The 20874-nt window shown below is 36.7% G+C and overlaps 1 protein-coding gene across 1 annotated transcript in view; it reads right to left on the bottom strand.

Annotated features, from left to right (window-relative positions):
• Positions 1-1892: 1892 nt before the first annotated feature.
• Positions 1893-20874, bottom strand: part of OSTN (osteocrin) — a 39269-nt gene continuing 20287 nt past the window's right edge. The window contains exons 4-5 of the mRNA XM_015564950.1: positions 7228-7324; positions 1893-2770 (exon numbers count right to left, since the gene is read on the bottom strand). Of these exons, the coding sequence (XP_015420436.1) occupies positions 7240-7324 (85 nt within the window). The 3' untranslated portion in view covers positions 1893-2770; positions 7228-7239. The remainder of the gene's footprint in view (positions 2771-7227; positions 7325-20874) is intronic.

Here is a 20874-nt window from a genome sequence, read left to right as displayed (position 1 = left end):
CCTAAAGCTATCTGGAGATTAAAGGTCGAATTTGCTAAACTTTTTATAGTGTCAGTAAATTTTAAGACAATGTAGCCAGGAATCAATATCCTGTCATTAAAAAATTGATCATGCAATTGATGCAAGAACTCAGAAATCTATATTCACAATTTGCTTTATGAAGCTTCACAGAGGAACAAAGAAAAAAAAAGGTAATGTATTTTTTGAAACTAAATGAAAAGTCTTTTCTAGTGACTTTTCTGTGAAATATAACTGGATTTAGTAATATACAATACATTGGACAAATAAATGAGATGACTCGTCATATGCCTAACAGAAATTTTGTCTTAATTTTATGCTATGTTAAAAGAATGTCCTATTTTAAACTAGTATGCTGCTGATTTATTTTCTGCTTGTATAAAGTAGTGGCAAAAATTAAAATATGAAATAATATAGTTGCAAGTGGAGAAAACATTTTTTGCTTCATGGGAGTCTTGTGTATATATTATATTATGAGACAAGTGCATTACATATTAGAATTGAGTATAAATCAATATATTGTGACCTCTTACTTTAATTAAATTGGATGCCATAACCATAATTTTGAATTTAAAAAATGAAAAAGATAGAAAATCAATGGATTTAATTCAACTTAAATCTTCACCATGAAAAAATATTTAGGTTAAATAAGGTTTGAATACCTTTTGTCAAAGCATGAAGCAGTAGCACCCAGGTGGATTACAAGCTCACAAATACGCAAATGGGGGGGAAAAAAAAGGAAAGAAAACGCTTCCAAAGAACAGGGAACATTTTACAATTCATCAGAAGGTTAGGGAAAAGTGGGCAAGAGAAATTATAACTTCTTCTTAAATAACCTTTCAAATAGCGATTCCTGCAGAACATCTGCCCATGTAGCACTGCTAACTCTCTCATGCAATTTTATGAAAAACAGAATTGGTGAGCTTTCTCAAAATGCATCTTTCTTTGCTATAGCCTCTCTATCACAATTAAAATAATAATTCATTCACTGTTTTTCTTAAACTTTAAATTTGACTTTTAGCAGTTGGAAAATTTTCTCTGAATCTAAGAAGTTATGTACAAAACCATTATGCATTCTAAGTACATATGTTCATTTCTATGTTTCTCTGAGCTTATTTTAGTCTTCAGATTGTACATTTTATTCCTAAAAGTTAAAGAATTAACAACTACCCATTTCTCTCTTCTTCTTTCAATATAAATATACCTTTTTATAGCATTCTTCATTTTATGCTAAAATAAAACTTTGCTGTTCTGGCCAATTTTTTTTTTCTTCTTTAATCAGGTCTGTTTGGCACTGATTACCGGGGTTTAAGGAAGTGTTTTCAGAGAATTTATAAACTTCTCCTAATATGCTAAATCTCTGGACCACAAATAAGTTATATTTGTGTTTTGAAAGCGTATCCAATGCACAAACCTTAAATTACAGTAACATCACAGTTATTGCTGAGAATCAAACTTTCCAGACTATCAAACTTTATGCTTTGATAGGTCAATTAAAAATAATTTGGATCATTTTAAAGAAATCACTTTCCAATACTTATACTCTTTAATGCCTTATTAAACACAGTATATGAAACAGATTAAACAGTTTCTTAGGTGAGTCAGTAACATCAAAAGATGGATTATTGTACTAATGTTAAAATTTACTGTGCTAGCCGAACCGGTTTGGCTCAGTGGATAGAGCGTCGGCTTGCAGACTGAAAGGTCCCGGTCAAGGGCATGTACCTGGGTTGCGGGCACATCCCCAGTGGGAGATGTGCAGGAGGCAGCTGATCGATGTTCCTCTCTCATCGATGTTTCTAACTCTCTATCCTCTCCCTTCCTCTCTGTAAAAAATCAATAAAATATATTTTAAAAAAATTTACTGTGCTAAAATTTTGTGTCTTTAAACCGGCCGCAGACTATACTGATGGTCTACTACTTGATATTCTTTGACTTCCCCACACTTTCATCTGTTACTTCTGTGAGTAGTTCTCGTAATCAGCCACTGCTGCTCTTAATTATCAGTTGTAATTGAGAGAAAAGGAAAGTTATTAGGGGACACAGGATACCCAAGCTTGACAGATGAGTAGTATCCTTCACTTCCTAACTACAAGTCAAAATGCTCTGACCTGCGGGTATTTTCTCAGTTCTCTGGGAGACTAAAATTTATGGGCTTAATTATTGCTTTTTTTTCTTTGCTCAGAGAATTTCTTTTGCTTATTTCTAGAACTAGGGCTGAGTATTATTTGATAGAAAATGACTGAAATTTGAATATAATATGAGAAGGCTAATTTCATAATTATTACCCAAGAAGTTCATAGACAAAGGATAAGAAAAAGTAAAAGCATTAAAGAGAAAACGCACAGCATTGTCTTCTTTTTGTTCCCCAATACTGACAGATTGCACCTAAATTTTACAGAAACAAATTAGTCTTCAGTTATTCTTCAACTGCATAAATGTAAAACGTAAATGCATATAGAAAGCATTTCACTATGTTGTGTTGTTTGACTATTTCTTAGAAAAATAAAGTTTGGGGTCATGTAACTATTCCTGAACAACTAAAATGTAAATTAAAAAATATCCATGCTTTGAAATGATCTGCATAATTTACTTAAGGCTGTAACAACACTGGGATGTGATAGACCTAAGTTCAAGCTTTGGAAAGAATTTGCAGAAGGTCAGTTCCTTCAAAGTTTAATCATTAAGGAGTGTGAAGAACATCTGAAGCATCTTCCGTGTTTCTGTGACATTTCACCCAAGGAAGTCACATCTGCAAAAATGAAAGTTGAAATGGTTAAAGCTAAGGAGAACTCTGAAGATAAGGGGAAATCCACCAACTGCAGTTGAGAAGAGCCAAAACTCTAATTACTTGGTGTTTCATTATGGCTTTTATTTATGTGGTATATCTTCATTGTAAAAACAACATGAAAAATGGTAATTTCTGATTAAATGCATTACAAAGAGCATTTTTAATGTATAAATGAGGTACTTGTGCTCAAGCCATACTTCCTTTGTTTGAGTACCTGCTATAATCTATTTCTTTTGAGATTTCAATCTTGTTTCAAAGGATATTGCTGTAATAAACAAAAGAAAGATAAGAAAAATATGACTACTACCTTCTGTTTATTGTTATGATAACACATTGATATTTGTTGTACATTTTGCTCTATTTAAAGAACCAACCATATAATGGCATTTAAACATGATATTTCTGTTAGTTGAGATGTTAACTTGAATGATAGCATGTTAATATTGTTCTAAAATGAAAACTTCCAGTATAATACAGCAACATTTGCCTCACATTATTTCAAGTCTTAAAGCATGTGATGGCCCAGGGGAGCACAACTAATGGTCATATTTCTATCAGATTTCATCAAGTAGGAGTCCTGATTTCCATGGCAGAGGCTTAGAACTTGCTACTTGCATCTACAGAATTTGTGAAACCTAGACAAAATACTTCTCTGAATTTGAGCTGCTTGGAGCTTGGATTGATTAAAATTTCAAACCTTTGGGCCAATAGATTAATGTTTTGAGGAGACTATTGGGTAAATATTAGGTTATTTTTTTTCTTCCCAAACACATATCACGGAAGAGATTAGGTGTTTTTTCCTGAAAACTAGATAACACATGAGATGTTTCTAGAGTTGACCTTAAACCAAGAAAAACTTTCATGATTAGCACTAGTTTCACTTTTAGTGTGAAGACTTATAGTGAAACGCAGAAGTAAAAACCCATAAATAAACCTGCTCTAAAAGGGTATACATCTTCTCCCACAAAAGTGAAGCCAAGATTTTTACAAAGTGTGAGATACTGTGTTTATTTTAGAATTGTATAATCAGTGATGTTAGCATAGCAATGCTAATTTAGCATCCACAAGACCATATAGATCATAAAGAGAATATTGGCCTAGAAGACCAGTGACCTGGTTCTGGATCTTGCTCTATTTGAAGGCCTGTAAAATTTGGGGCAAATCAAAATTTCCTCTCATAGTCTCTGTGTTCTTATTTTTTAAAAAATAAATACATAAATAAATAAAGAAAGAAAGAAAGAAAGAAAGGATTAAACAAGACTATGTTCTTGAATCTCTATTGACGTAAATTCATGACTAAGTCATTACATATTATTATAATGACTCAAGTTATATATTAAAAGATACATGCATTGCATTTTCTATATAATCCAAAAGAACACTGTGACAAAAGAAAGTAGTGTACCAAAAAATAATTTTGAAAATTAGAAATATATATTTTATGTCTTTCATTTTCATGCACTATAAAACATGAAACTTCACATGAGGAAGTCAAAAAATATCTGAGAAATCTTGGTGATAGTGGTAGGAAATAAAGAATCTCTCTATATAAAAGCCTAAGCGACCACTACAACCAGCCAACCAGCTGATCATACAACTGGCTGGTAGCTATCATATGCACTGAGTAGAAATATATATTTTATGTCTTTCATTTTCATGCACTATAAAACATGAAACTTCACATGAGGAAGTCAAGAAATATCTGAGAAATCTTGGTGATAGTGGTAGGAAATAAAGAATCTCTCTATATAAAAGCCTAAGCGACCATTACAACCAGCCAACCAGCTGATCGTACAACTGGCTGGTAGCTATCATATGAACTGACCACCAGGGGCAGATGCTCTGCAGGAGCTGCCCCCTGGTGATCAGTGCACTCTCACATCCAACCTCCCACAGACAGCCAACTTCCCTTGGTCCCTCCCCCTAGCCAGCCAACCTCCTGCGGTCCCTCTTGTGGCTGGCCAGGCTGAGGGACCCCATCTGTGCATGAATTCATGCACCGTGCCTCTAGTAGAAATATAATGGTTGAACATGTGAACCCACATGGTTGGTAAAAGGGAAAGGTAGTATGTATGATGTTCAATTCTTTCCTAAACTTAATTTTTTATGATATTACTATCTCAAGACTTTAATGATAAAGACTGTGGTTGTCATAACATTCAATAAAGTCTGTTAAGTGAAGGAGGTAATATACTAATTTGAAGTTTATCCCACAGTGATTCTGTAAACATCATATTAATTCAAGTCCATTTTCATAGTTTAGTAGCTATCTGGAGTTCATATGGCCTAAAACTTCATATGAAAATTTATATTAAAAATGAGAGTCTTATAATATTTTTTTCTTATCATACGTGTTTTGGTTGAATTAAAAAAATACTAAAATGGATGATAATCAAGGTTAGCTAAGGTAACAGAGTATATATCTAAACCAATCAAACTTAATTATTTTAATCACAGTGTAATGTCATTCTCAATACATCAAGAAACTGGAGGATTATGACTGATTTCAAGGAGTTACTTGATTTTTAATAGCAATTAGCTCCCACTCAAATGTAGCGTGGTGATTTTCAACAACCCTGCAGAGTGACCATACTTGGTATATTGCTAGATACAAAGTTCAATGTGATTTGTAATGATGGTGCTTTCCAAAAGCAGTGTTCTTGGCAGCATTCAGTAAGTCATCCTGTATTTATAAAAACACACAGTAACCTTATAATTTCATTGATCAATAACCCTACATAGGAAAAAAATATTTTCATTAAGTCATTCTGAAGATAAGAAAGTTGAAGTAAAATACTGACTAATTGTGGTTTAGAGCATTTGATGAAGAGGAAAAAAAACTGCAGGATATAAATTAGGACAGGGTCAGCACTGATGTGCTGCTTCTTGGGCCTCCACGTCATAAATCTGAGGATTATCTTGAGAAAAGCAAAAAGCTGTTTTCTCTTCTGTGTCTTAAGTTGTCAGAGCAGTTCTAGGTTGTCTTATCTGTTTGGGATTGGAGATGTACCCTCTCTAAGCTCTAATGGGAGAAAATACATAGATGAGATTTTATATTTAACATTTAGTGTTTAAAACATATACTATGTATGATTAAATAAATTGTTTAAGAGAAATCTCAGGATTTAAGCTTTCTGGATTTGAATTCTACTTGCATCACTTACTAGCTATTTGTCTTTCCACTTATTTGTATTATAATAATAACTAATGATTATTGAGTACTTAATATGTGCCAGGAACTACTCTAAATGGTTCATGTATATAAATCCATTTACTCCTCAGGACAATGCAATGTAGTAGAAATTATTATAATTCTCATTTTGTGGAGGAGGAATTCAGAATTTTAACAAGGTCTCACAGGTAACTGATGAACTGGGATTTAGGTGACCTAGGATTTGACCCACAAAACCTGACTTCCCCAGCTGCCCCTTTTACCCCTTTTATTGTCCTACTTCTCAAGATAGTGGAGGTAGTAATAGTATCTACTTTATGGAGCAGGATGATTAAATGAATCAATGCATATTTTACACTAAGTACAGGGCTTGGCACAGAGTAAATGTTCAGAACTGTATTGAAAGGTATTATCACATACATGTATTATTGGTCCAATATCTTCTAGCATCTAATTTAATCTTCAAAATACCACTGTGTTATTATCTAAATATACAAGCTATCTATCTATATAAAAACCTAATATGCAAATTGTCCCCACAGGAGTTCGACTGGGAGACTGATTGCTCACTATGATATGCGCTGACCACCAGGGAGTGGCACAGAATGAAGGAAGGTCCCAGCTGGTGGCCGGAATGCCCCGATTGGCCCTGATCGCCTGCCAAGCCTAGGGACCCTATCTGTGCATGATTTTCATGCACAAGACCTCTAGTAGAGAAATAAATTATCTTGATGGAAACAAGATAATGAGTAATAGAAGCAGAATTTGGATTACATGTTCTGATTCCATGGCTAATACTCTTTCTGCTATACCATTCTTTCTCCTATGTTTCATGTGATCATAATTTTGGTATTGTTATTTGCAATAAAATGGTGTATGTCACTGGAAAGTTTCTTTTTCATAATAGAGGGATTTCTACCTATTATGTCTACTCTATTTTTGAAGGTAATTTATTATTCTAATTAGAATTTTAACCTTTGCTTATATATTAATATTCAATAAGTATATAGGATTCTGTGATAATACCTAAATCATTTTTAGGGTGAAGTAGGATATTCTTTGGATTCTTTAATGTCACTTAAATTATTTAGCATCAATATACTAATTAAGTAGAGAAATGTTTGAAAATGAATTTACAAACTAGGAAATCAAAAGAGGGATTTATAAACTAGATGGATCAATTAGCCTATTGTGAAATATAAATCAAAAGTTTGCATGTACTGTTACATATTTAAATTGTACTCACAATTGGAATCAATTAACCTCTGGAATTTGAAAGCCGATTTCCACCAATCCGATCCATGGGGATACCGAATCGTCTTTTTGGGTGATCTACTACTTTCCTGAAACAAACCAAGGAGAACATTTTTAAGCTAAAGTCCAAGTTGTCAATTGTTACTTTTGTTCTTTTATTTCCTACAGATCCTGGGGTTTTCTTTGAGAGTTGGAATAACTGATAGTTATCAGTCATCACACCCATTCTGTGCCAGACACAATCTCTTATCCTTTCAACATCTTTGGAAGTAGGTGTTATTACCTCCTTTTTACATCTGAAGAAACTAAGGCTTAGAGAAATTAAGTAAGTTACCCAAAATCAAACAGCCCAGAGGAAAAGCTAGGTCTTATCAGCAAACCATTTTGTTATTCATTCATTTATTATTATTATTATTATTATTATTATTATTTTTACTTAATTCAGCCTTTTCAGCTGATTCACATGCATCTTCCTTTTTAGGTTGGCCTTTAGTTTTGCTAGTTAATGCAGATAACCTTGTAAGTAAGAACTTACATGATGGCCTTTTAGAGACTAGTTTGATCAGTGGATGTTAAGTCCGGTGTGGGAAGTGGGTGTGTGGAGGGTGGAGATTAGTGCTTAGCCTTAACCTATCCATACTTCTGCCTCCATTCTTCAGAGTTTCAAAAGACATACCCTCTTAAGTGGTGTTATTTATTGCACTTCTTGATTTCTTGACATTAAATTAACTATGTATTTTCAACTTGATAATTTAATGGAAAAAATGATCTGTAACTTAGCATAAAATTAATGGTCAAGAGTTACAAGAAGCTGTGCATATCAGTGTGCTTTAGGTCTTCTGATGTAATTATAAATAATGACTTGAAACAGAGTTTATTCTTGTATTATTATTTATTTTTACTAGAGGCCTGGTGCACAAAATTTGTGCATGGGATGGGGGTGTCCCTCAGCCTGGCCTGTACCCTCTCCAATCTGGAAACCCTTGGGGGATGTCAGACTGCCAGTTTAGGTCTGAATCCCACAGGAATTGGGCCTAAACTGGCAGTCGGACATCCCTCTCATAATCCAAGACTGCTGACTCCTAACCGTTCACCTGCCTGCCTGCCTGAATGCCCCTAACTGCTTCTGCCTGCCATCCTGATCGCCCCCTAACTGCTACCCTGCTGGCCTGATTGGCACCTAACTACTATATTATATAGGATTGTATTATTTTCCATACAAACAACTGTAAACCTATGTTTGCCCCACCCTGAATTTTTTATTATTTTTTTTAATCATTTACTTTCCCTGTGGTAGTCAAAATAATGCCCTTCCTCAAGGGATGTCCAAGTTGTAATCCACAGAATCTTTAAATATCTCTTTACATAGCTAAAGGGACATTGCAGACAGAATTAATAAAGATCTTGAGATAAAAAGATTATCCTGGATGATCTAGGTGGGCTCAATCTAGTGACAGGAGTCCTTAGAGGTGGAAAATGACTGAAGCCGGGAGGGTCAGAGAGTGCAATCGGAGGACTTAATTCACCATTGCTGCCCTGGAAGAAGGAGGAAAGAATCAGGAATCAAGGATTACTGTGGCCTCTAAAAGTTCTTAAAAGAAAACAGGGACTTTTCCTATAACCAAAATAACTTTAATTCTGCCAATGACTGAGTGAGCAGGGAATTAAACACCCCTGAGCCTCCAAGAAGAGCACAGGATCTCTGGACTTCTGTACCTTGCTGGCAGAGCAGGCAAAAGGGAGAGCACAGAGCTGCAGGCAGGAGAAATTTTAAGGGCTACTCATTGGCAGGCAATCAATCATGTGGCTGCACCTAATTGAAAAGAAGACTGAAAAAAAGTTTTCTCGAATCATATACAGTGACTGGTGAGGATACACTGGACTTCTGACCTACACAATTGTGAGATAATAAATTTCTGCTGTTTTAAATCCAGAGTTTTGTGGTAATTTATTGCCATAGCAATAAAAAATGAATACATATGTCTGTATGATTTAGGGTTGATGGCTAAGTGCAATGTGGTTAATATATAAAAAAAATAAAATAAATAAAAATAAACTGATGTGATTTGATTCTTTTAACCCTTAAATTTCTGCACTGATTACCACATTATAACTCCAGGAGAGGGTAAGATGGAAGCCACCTCAGGCTGGAAGAGAGTGCTCAGGGGAAGTCCCAGACAAGCAGAAAGAGGAAGTGGGAAACCAGCCCCTTCCAGATGGTTAAGGGATGGGCAAGAAAGGAAGGCTATGACACCTGGAAAAAAGGGTAGTGCTTCACATGTGTGCTGACCTCCCAAGGCTCCTGTAACATGAGTGGTGCCCTGAAAAACAATCTTTTTACTTTAAGAGGAATTTTATGGTTTCATGCACCATTGTAAATTCAAACATAACATGTATTCATCCGTACTACCAGTGTGTTGTTGTTGTTGTTTTTCAAACGTGAAGGTATAATATATGAAAATAGCATTTTTCTTTCTTTACTACAGTTGATCTTTTTCTGCTCAAGTAAATGAGAGGTAGTTGTGGTATGGTGGAAAGCAAATTAAACTCTCTTTTCCCTTCCTTCTGTCTTTGTTCCATTCTTCCCTTTCCTTCTTTTCCCAGATTTGATCCAAAAAGTATTAGGAGCCAGGAGATGGTAGACTTGAATTCTATCTGACTCTTCTACTTACTGACAGAATAAGTGTTTGTCTTTTATCTTTCTGAGCTTCTCTTTCTTAAATTCAGATAATACTTGCTCTACCTGTCTTCTGGAGCTGTTTATTCATTTAGCATGCTTGTTTGTTATTTTAATTGTTTTATGCATAACCACATGTAATTTGTCCTCTGCACTGCAGATACTGTGGTGAAGAAGACATATAGTAGTTATGAGAGCTCACATTTTACTTGAGAGATGCTAAAGAAGTAACACATCTGAAAATATTTCAACTGATTTTATTATTCTTTCCTATCAATCTAGTCTAATGGTTTATGAACTATTGGTAGCTTACTATTTCTATGAATAAAAGCTTTATAAAAAACAGCAATAACTAAAAAGTAAATTGAAGAATTATCTCAGTGAAGTAGTACCCACTTCCCTCAAATATGTGGCCCCTGAAAAAACTTCCAGGCACACTGAATGATCCCGAGGGCAGAGTTTGAAAACCACTGGTCAAGTGGACAGAGACCCAGGTCATGAATACTTTTGTTTTATTAATAGATCTATAATTACTTTGATTCATTTTATCAAATTTGGATTGGTTGAAAATGCCTATAGGTATCTTAAAGTCAAATAAGAAAGACAAATAAAACAGATATGAAAATCCATTCAGTATTTAAAGTGTTTAGCACTAATAGAAAAATGAAAGCAATTATTGCCATAAAGCAGATACACAAAAAATAAAATGATTATAGTTCAGTAAGTTAAATAATTTATCTACAGTCTCCTATCCATTCGGAATTGAAATGGTAAACTAGTATTTTATCTTAAAATTTTTGCTGATATGAAATATATATAGCATATATAGCAGTACTACACTCTATAATATGTAGCAGTACTACACTCTTGTCAGTATACACTGACAAGAACACACAGTGTGTAGAACATAAACGTTAAGAAGGAGAAATATTCTTAAGACCAAATGAGAAAACTGTACTTTCTGACTATGTAGTCCCTCTTGTGACAAAATAATGGTATGACATGGTATATATACTAGAAGAAGCCCAGTGCACAAATATTTGTGCACTTTGGGGGGGAGGAGGGGGTCTCTCAGGCCGGCCTGTGCCCTCTCACGGTCTGGGACCCCTCGGGGGATAACATCCTGCTGACTGAGGCTTGCTCCCCGGGGGATGGGACCTAAGATGGCAATCAGACACTCCTCTGGCAGCCTGGAAGCCCTCGGGAGATGTCCACTTGCCAGCGGGGAGCAGACCTAAGCTGCAGTCGGACATCCTTAGTGCTGCTGAGGAGGCAGGAGAGGCTCCCACCACCACTGCTGTACTGGCAGCCATTAGCCTGGCTTGTGGCTGAGCAGTGCTCCCCCATGTGGGAGCGCACTGATCACCAGAGGGCAGCTCCTGCATTGAGCGTCTGCCCCCTGGTGGTCAGTGTGAGTCATAGTGATCAGTCATTCCCAGTCCTTCTGCTGTTAGGGTCAGTTTGCATATTACCCTTTTACTATATAGGATAGAGGCCTGGTACATGGGTGGGGGCTGGCTGGTTTGCCCTGAAGGGTGTCCCGGATCAGGGGGGGGGTCCCGCTCGGGTGCCTGGCCAGCCTGGTTGAGGGGATGATGGCTGTTTGAAGCTGGTCACACCCCCTTCAGGGTGGGGATCCCCACTGGGGTGCCTGGCCAGTCTGGGTGAGGGGCTAGCAGAAGACTGAAGCTCCCACCCTCTCCTTCTTTTCCTTTTTTTTTTCTGGGATTTATTTACTTTCTATGGCTGTCAGTTGAGCTGAGAGCCAGCTCCAGCTCTGAGGCTGGCTCCAGCTTGAGGACTCAGCTGCCAAAAGCAGGTATCTGGGGTTTGTATGGCTTCTATAATGGAAACACTGTTGCAGCTCCAGCTCTGAGGCCTCGTTGGCTGAAAGCAGGTATCTGGGGTTTGTTTAGCTTCTATAATTGCAACATTGTTTCTTAGAGTGCAGCTCAGAACTGGGCTGCGGCAGGTGGGGATCCTTGGCTTCCTCCATCACTGGAGCAAGCAAGCCTCCTGTTCGCTTCAGCTGCCTGGCAGCCGGCCGCCATCTTTGTTGGCAGTTAATTTACATATCGCCCTGATTAGCCAATGGGAAGCATGTCGGAGGTATGGTTAATTACCATGTTTGTCTTTTATTAGATTAGATATCCATTTAACCCAATCCACCTTTTCCATTCTAAACTATTCTGAAAGTAGTTTAAGGATAAATATCTATCAAACTAATATAGAAAGAATTGGACTGTTTATTTTAAATATAACTTTAAACTTCACACTAAAATATAGACTTTCTATTCCTAATAGGATTTTCTTAACATTTATATTTTTTATAATTCAATTTCTGAAAATCGTTTACATCCTAAAGCAAGTTAGAAAAATTGTGCTTAAACCTTTTATTGAGAATCACTTCACACATACAAAAGAGTTTATAAATTTATAAATATTCAGTTTAAAGAAAAATAAAATGAACATCTCTATTGATAGTACCAAATTAAGGAGCAGAATGCAATCAGTACCTTAGAAGTCTCCAATGCTCCCTTCTTCTCATGGCTCAGACCCAGAGGTAATCTGTAGACTGAAGTTTGGTCTAATAATTCCCTTGATTTTCCTTATAATCCATGCATATTCTTCAAAACTCTCTAGTTGATATGGTTCTAGAAGTGTATTTAAAAATTATGTATTTAGTCCTGCCAGCATTGCTCAGTGCTTGAGCATTGACCAGAAGGTCATGGTTCATCCCAGTCCTGGCACATGCCAGGGGATCCACTGTAAGGTGTATGCAGGAGGCAGCTGCTCAGTGATTTTTCTCTCACCATTGATGTTTCTATCACTCTCTCCCTTTTATCCCTCTCCCTTCCCCTCTGAAGTCAATAAAAATATATTAAAAAAATAAAAGGCATGTATTTAGAAGCCTTCTTTACTTTTTTCAATGAATAATTAGGTTTTGAGATTTGTCTATGTCAACATGCATAATTGCTGTTACTTTATTTTAATTGTATAATATTTTATTGTATGAATATATAACAGCTTATTTATACATTCTACAGTGGATGAAATTTTGAGGTATTTTTTGTTTTTATTGTTATGTACTGTTCACCTGAAAATGTTGCTATACAAACCTGTAGTGCACTTAACGATTTCTTTATAGTATAATCTTTTAGTAGAATTGCTAGCTATGTCTATACGTAATTTTATTATATAGTGTCAGAACTTTTTACCAAAGTTGTGCCAATTTACATATCCAAGAGTAGTGCATGAACATTCCTATTATTTCAAATTTATGCCAATTCTTTTAATTTTGTCAACTTCATGCTGTCATAATTGTACCTCCTTTGGTTTTAGTTTGCCTTCCCTGAATACTAATGAAGTTGCTCATCTCTTCATTTGGGTATTGCCCACTTGAATTTCTTCTTTTGGAATTGCCTGTTTGTCTAATGCCTGTTTCTCTATTGGTTTGTTTTTCTTTTAAATATTGATTTGTAGGAGGGTTTCATATACTATGCAAATATCCTTTCCCATTTGTGGTTAGTCTTAATTGTATCTTTTATGAAACTTTTTAATGTTGTTATCTTACTTTATATTTTTAAAAATTTCATTGAATTTATTGGAGTGACATCTATTCTAATAAAAGGGTAATATGCTAATTAGACCAGGCATCTTCTGGACATCCATCTGGATGTCCTTCTGGACAAAGCCATGGTGATGATGCTGAGGTAGAGGCAGTTAGGGGTGACCAGGCTGGCAGGAGAGGGCAGTTAGTGGTTACCCGGTTGGCAGGAGAGGGCAGTTGGGGGTGATCAGGCTGGCAGAGGAGGAGTTAGGGGCGATCAGGCAGGAAAGCAGATTGGTTAGGGGTGATCAGACAGGTGAGCAGTCCTGCATTGCAAGAGGTATGTCTTTAGATCCTAAGCTGGCAGTCGGACATCCCCTGAGGGGTCCCGGGTTGGAGAGGGTGCAGGCCGGGCTGAGGGGATGCCCCCCGCTCCGTGAATGAATTTTGTGTACCAGGCCTCTAGTTTATTAATAAAAGTATATGTTTCAGGTGTACAATTCTGTAATACATCATATAGATATTGTATTATGTGTTTACCACCCCAAGTCAAGTTTTATTCTATCACTCATATATCCCCCCCATACCCTCTCCTACCTCCCACCATCCCCCCTTCCTTCTGGTAATCACCATACTCTTGTGTCTATGAGATTCTTTTTGCTTATTTGTTTAATCCATTCCCTTTTCCCCCCAAGCCTCCCAACTCTATCAATATTTTTACATTTTGTTTATTATCTCTACTTCAATGTTGTGAAAATGTTCTCCTATGTTATTCTAAAGTCGTTTTTAGATTTGCCTTTCACATTTACCTTCTTAATACTTTTGAAATTATTTTTTATTAATAGGATAAAATAGGGATCAAGTTCTTTTTTTCCCTTAGTTATACCTAATTATTTTTAAAGTTTAGGTTTAATTTGTCAAATTTTATGGGAAATTTTTTTTGCAGTTTTACCTGCAATTGTATTGAATCTAAGGTATAAGTCAATTTGGAGAGAACTGAAACTTTTATGATATTAAACTTTACTATCCAAGATCATTTACTTAGGTTACCTTTTGCCTTCTTATTCATTTTTATAATTTTCTCCATAAAGACCTTCCATATTTTTTGGATTTGTTGTGATATCATTTAATAATATATTTTAAGTTTTTTAAATAAGGGTCCCTTACTAGGTTAAAAAGAGTTCCCTTCTATTATTAGTTTACTGGTGATTTCGATCATTAGTATATGATTAATCTTAATGTTTTTCTTGCATTTATTCATGATATGGTTCTATTTCTTTAATTTGTTACCTCTATTAATTTACTTTCTGAAGCAAGTCTCTCTTACACTATATTTTTGTGATAAACCCAACATGATAATGGTATATCCTCTTTTTGATACATTACTGAATTGTTGTCCAGATAATGCTATCCTCAAAAAATTAGTTGAGATTGTACCTTCTTTTTTTGATTATCCTTTTAATTAGTTAAGTACATCATAGTCTGAGAACATGTGCTATATGATAGCCAAGCCTTTAAATATGTTAAGGCTTATTTGTGGTTAGGCACTTTATTAATTTTAATAGGTGTTTCATTTGAACTTAAATACTTTACCCCCCTATTAATGGAAACATCACAACTTTTATTGATCTTGCTTTTGAGTTCCAAGAAAGAAAGGTAGAAATTAGGGTGTGGAGAGTATTCCCTAAAAATATGTAGCCTGTTCTGTTGCTGCATCTTAAAGGGGCAATAAAATGCTTAGTTCCTTTCAAGAAAGGCATGCAGCTTCACCAACACTGAGTAATATGCAAAAGGGGGGGGGTGCGCTATGGTAATAATAATGAAAGATGTTCTTTTAAATAGTTTAGTGATTTATATTAGTAAAATGTGAAATTAAATTATTACTCTATAAAGCTTAGATGAATACAGTGGTCAAGCTCCACGAATTCTACCATAATACAGTCTCCTTTCACATTAACCAGGGTTGATCTCTGTAACCAACAGTAAATTGTGGAAATGATGATGTGTGACTTCCCAGCCTAAGCAATAAAAAATACTGCAGCTTCTACCTTGCTTTGTGGGATCACTCACTCTAGGGGAAATCAGCTGCCATTTCCTAAAAACACGTTCACAGTCCTATAGAGAGGTTTATGTGGCCATGAACTAAGGCCTCCTGCCAACAGCTAGTGAGGAACTGAGACGTCCTGCTGTCAGCCTTGCCAGTGAGCCATTTTTCAAATGGCTGTCCTGAGCCCAGGCACAGCCTGCAGATGACTGCAGCCTTGGCTAACTTTTTCACTGCAACCTTGGGGGAGACCCTGAGTGAGAAGCACCCAGCAAGATCTTTTTATAGATTCCTCATGCACATTTATGTCCTGTGTGAGGACATAAATGTTTATCATTGTCTTACCCTGGTAAGTTCTGGGCAACTTGTTTGCATAGCAATAGATATTGAATACAGTGAGATTTGAAATGCCCTGGGATTCCACAGGAGAAGAGATTGCACTCATTTTGGGGGTTCCAGGAAAATCTTACAGCACGTGTGGAAACAATAAAACAAATAGTGACCCCTGAATCCTGCGATCTTCATGATCCTAATTTAAAATTAAATGATGGAATTAAGAAATGACTATAGGCCCTAGCCAGTTTGGCTCTGTGGATAGAGGGTCAGCTTGTGGGCTGAAGAGTCCCTGGTTTGATTCCAGTCAAGGGCACATGTCCAGGTTTCTGGCTCCATCCTCAGTAGAGGGCATGCAGGAGGTAGCCAATTGGTGATCCTCTCTCATCATTGATGTTTCTATAGCTCTCTCCCTCTCTCTTCCTCTCTGAAGTCAATAAAAATTAATAAAATTAAAAAAATGACTATAGGAAGACAGAATATATGAGCTTGGAAGGACTGATGGATGAGGACAGACTAAAAAGAAGGACTCAGCAAGGCCCCGGAAAGAATGACAAAGTCAACAGGGTCATGTTTAAATTCTAATTCCAGAATGCTGGAATAAGGGACCACATTACATCTGAGTGATGATGTTTTACTTTTAGGGGCCAATATATATTGTCTTTTGACCCCAAGTCCACATTGAGAAACAACAGAGAAATAATATATGAATAATCAATGCATAGAAATCAGAATGTCTTTTTTAACAAGCTGAATGTAGAATATGGCTTTAATCTGTATTTACAAGGACTACCTTACATTTCTTCCCTGGATTAGACAGATTTACACAAGTATTCATAGTTATCCAATAAAAATAGGAAGAAAGGGGATGAGCTAGACATGCTCAGCTCCTCCTCCTACACTGACCTATCATAAAAATACGTAATTCTCTTTTGGGAAGGTGCGAATAAGAGGGACTTTAGTCTTTCACTACCTGAAGTTCCTCTACATGGAAAATATGAGGCTGGGAAAGATAAGTTTTAATAAGTGGGATACATTTAGAATGATGAAAGAAGGTGCTACTTCATAAGGAGAAAGTTGACTTATGACTTTGGGAATTCTCTCAAGAGTGGTAATTCAATCTTAAAAAAGATTCTATTGAATGTATGGTGATGATGCTGATTAGACATGACATCAGCTTCTAAAGTATTACTCCAAGGAGTGGGCCATATGAACAGGCATCCAGAAACAAACCATGAGCACTGGAATCAAATAATGACATTGAAATGGTTCAGTGTAAAATAACACAGGCATGGTTAATTTGAAAACTGCTGTAGAGCTATAGAAGAGGGGAGAGGAAATCTCCATTTGCTTGTCTCATAAACCTCCTTGAGGGCCTAATGAAACTTCTATCTAGCAAATGGATTTACACAAAAATGCCTCCTGGATTTTTTCTTTTTTTAAAAATTTTTTGAGGCAGAAAGTGGGTAATGCACATCCAAGAGTCCATATATGGAAACAATGATTGTCTTTTTTGGGGAAAGTTTTAAACCTTTATATATGAGTCAGGGTAGGGAGAAAAGAAAATGGGACTTTCTCATTCTGATGTTGCACTGAGATGCAGAGAGGCAAGCAAGAGCTGCTATTGTGAAAAATGGCCTAAGCTCATTTTCCCCAAGTGAGTTTCCTGTGGTACTGCCAGGCTTTTCAAATAGGAGGAAGGAAGCATGGAAATAGGGCACCACACTCTGAATTCTTTTGCAGTGTTCATCACTCTGAAATGGGGCCAATTTTGAACTAATCTCTTCAGGGATTATCAAATAAGACTTGGAAGGAAATAGCAAAAATCATGAGATACCTACACTAGCCTTGGCCTGCAGCATTGCTTTACAATGAATCAGAAAGAAAAATGATATGTTAGGACTTTTAACTTTAATCTTTGGGGCTGTCATCAAGAAAGGCAATCATAATTGACAAAATGAAGCTAGAACTGCTATTCTCAACTTCAGTCTGAACTTCATGTCTGGCTTAGAATTGAAACCCATATATTTTCTTTTCTTTTTTTAAAAAATATATTTCATTGATTTTTTTTACAGAGAGGAAGGGAGAGAGATAGAGAGTCAGAAACATCGATCAGAGAGAAACATCGATCAGCTGCCTCCTGCACATCTCCTACTGGGGATGTGCCCGCAACCCAGGCACATGCCCCTGACCGGAATTGAACCTGGGACCCCCCAGTCCGCAGGCCGACGCTCCATCCACTGAGCCAAACCGGTCTCGGCGAAACCCATATATTTTCACAAAACTTTTTATTCAATACATACATTGCAATGAACCTCACTGTTCCTGGATTTGGACAAGGGTCTTCTTCACATAAAACTTTCTTTTTCAGAGCAGCTTATTTAAGTGTAAGTCATAGGACTTAAGAGTTAAGCAGCCTGATATTCTAGGAAGGGAAATAATATTATCTCCCTGAAAATACACCAATAAAATGAGATAAGATCTTCTTAGGGTACTTTATGAATTAAATAAAAACTGTACCAGAATGTTAATGTCAGATTCTTTCTACCTCAGTTTTGGTATCTCAGTTTTGGCTGTAACCCAAAAAAGCTGAGGACATGCATATATGCAAATAAAAACTTTTCTGTATGGCATCTCTGAAACTGGCCAATAAATAAATAAATAAATAAATAAAAAGAATGGTATTGCCATTGCCTCTTGCATTCTAAAGTAAAGTTCTAGACATAAGCAGCATTTGAACAGGAGATTGCTGCAAACTGGTTTTTCCAACTTTAATCCAATAAAAGGAATGCTGTTGAATAGGTAAAGAAAGAAAATTTCTCTGGACCAGGTTATTGGAGAACAGGAGCATTTTCCCTCCTCTTTCATAGAGAGGAATGGTTTCAAAGAAACCATTCAGAGAGCTTGACATATACCTGTTGAAGCAATGTAGACCTGATAGAACAGAGTCTATGAAATGGAAAAGGCAAGAAGCTGTGAGAAATGGCTATCTTCCAGAGTGAAGAGATGGTTACATAAAAAACAGCTTCACTGTGACCAGAGTCAAGGGTGTGGGTTTTCTGTAGAGCAGCTGCATGTGGGTAGAGTTGGTTTAGGTTAATTATAAAATGAACCTTGCCCAAAGGGCTTTCTGCCAGGGGTTATGTGGAGCAACCTCAGCAGGATGCTGGTGGTGGTGACAAATGAAGGCATTAGATGTAGGGTGAGAAGCAAAACTGACCTGCTGAAAGAGAAGCATGGATGGGGGCAAGTGTCATTTCATTTATATCAATGTTTCTAATAAAGTTATGCAATGACCCTACAAAAACACCCCTTGATAAGGAGTCAACATTGAGCATTTAATGAACCCAGAGAGCACTAAAGCCAGGTCATGGTAGTGTCCGTTAACTAACACTTTTCTTTACCTCTCTGCTGCCAATCCCCAACATTGGAGGAGAGAGAAGTTGCTAGGTCACTGTGCTAGGGGAAGAGATGAGGATAAACTGCAATCTCTTCCCATTGCAACTCTTTAGCTTGAAAAGGAGAAACTTTCATATCTGTGGTTTGGGCTAAGCCATAAGAATAATTATTTTAATTACTTAAATATGCTTGATTTTCTAATAAAAGCAACCAAAGGGTTATTTATTATTTCAGTGTGACCAGTAGAGGTATATAGTACCTGCCTTTGTTTGGATTTGAGAAATAGAAAACAACAACTTCTACTGAAAGGGGTGAATTCTTGTGGTTGGGGCATAAAATTATTTTCTGATTATGTCCTATGGAGTCCTCCTTCTCTCTCAATTTGGTGGTTATAATAACAATGCTATGGATCAAAGTGTTTATTGACCTGAATCTATAGAATGTGTATATTTGTGCTGGGTATCTTCTATCAGCTCTTCAGAGCCACTCTCAGCTTTTCTCACCCTATTTTCAGTCTGGGAAGCTAACCTCTCTGGGTCACAGAAAAGATCCTGTGCTTTCTGACTTGGTTTGGGGCAGGCAAATGATGACCTTGGCAGGAAAGACTAAAAGGAAAGAGGAAGTAAGGTCAAAATCAATTTCATCTGGTTCCTTCTTTACAAGATTACTTCCCTCTGACTGAAGGTCACTGCTCTGCTCACAGCATCTGAGTCTTCAGACAAGTGCCATTCATTATGATTTGACCTTTTTTTTTTTTGGCAAATAGTCTTGCTGTGAATAAACCCTTCTCAAATGTCTCTATTTCAAACACACTGCCTGTTTCCTGCAGGAACCCTGACTGACACAATGACATTACCTGCTTTGCTGATCTCAAAATACTAATGGGAGAATTAAAGTAATAACTGTTGTGAAATGTTTATAGTAATTAAATCCAAGCTCGGCCAGTGTAGCTTAGTTGTAGAGTATGAACCCATGAACCAGGAGGTACCTGTTTCTCCTGATTCCTGGCAGGGCACATGCTCAGGTTGCAGGCTCGATCCCCAGTAGGGGTCATGCAGGAGGCAGCCAAACATCTCTCTCATAGATGTTTCTATCTCCCTCTTCCTCTCTCTTCTTCTCTCAATAAAATAAATAAAAACATATAAAAATATTTAAAATTCAGAGATTTAAACAGATTTTATAATTGTTGTTAATGTGTTTATTGCTACTCAGATTTTTTAAAATTTAGCCAGAGGGGACCTCTTGTAATTGGTTTTTAAATCCCTTTGACCCATTCTTAATTATAGCAAGCTCAGGTATCCTATCTAATAATAGACAAAGGTGATAATTAACCATACCTCCATTATGCTTCCCATTGGCTAATCAGGGCAATATGCAAATTAACTGCTAACAAAGATGGTGGCCGGCAGCCAGGCAGCTGAAGCAAACATGAGGCTTGCTTGCTCCAGTGATGGAGGAAGCCAAGGTTCCCCACCTGCTGCAGCCCAGCTCTGAGCTCCAGTCTAAGTAACAATGTCGCAATTATAGAAGCTAAACAAACCACAGATAGCCAGCCTCGGCACTGGAGCCGCAACAAAGTTTCAATTACAGAAGGTAAAGAAATCCCAGAATAAAAATGGAAAAAAAAAAAAGAAAA

The sequence above is a fragment of the Myotis davidii genome, unplaced genomic scaffold, assembly GCF_000327345.1.
Source record: "Myotis davidii unplaced genomic scaffold, ASM32734v1 scaffold260, whole genome shotgun sequence".
Lineage (NCBI taxonomy): Eukaryota > Metazoa > Chordata > Mammalia > Chiroptera > Vespertilionidae > Myotis > Myotis davidii.
This window is presented reverse-complemented; position numbering and strand designations above follow the sequence as displayed.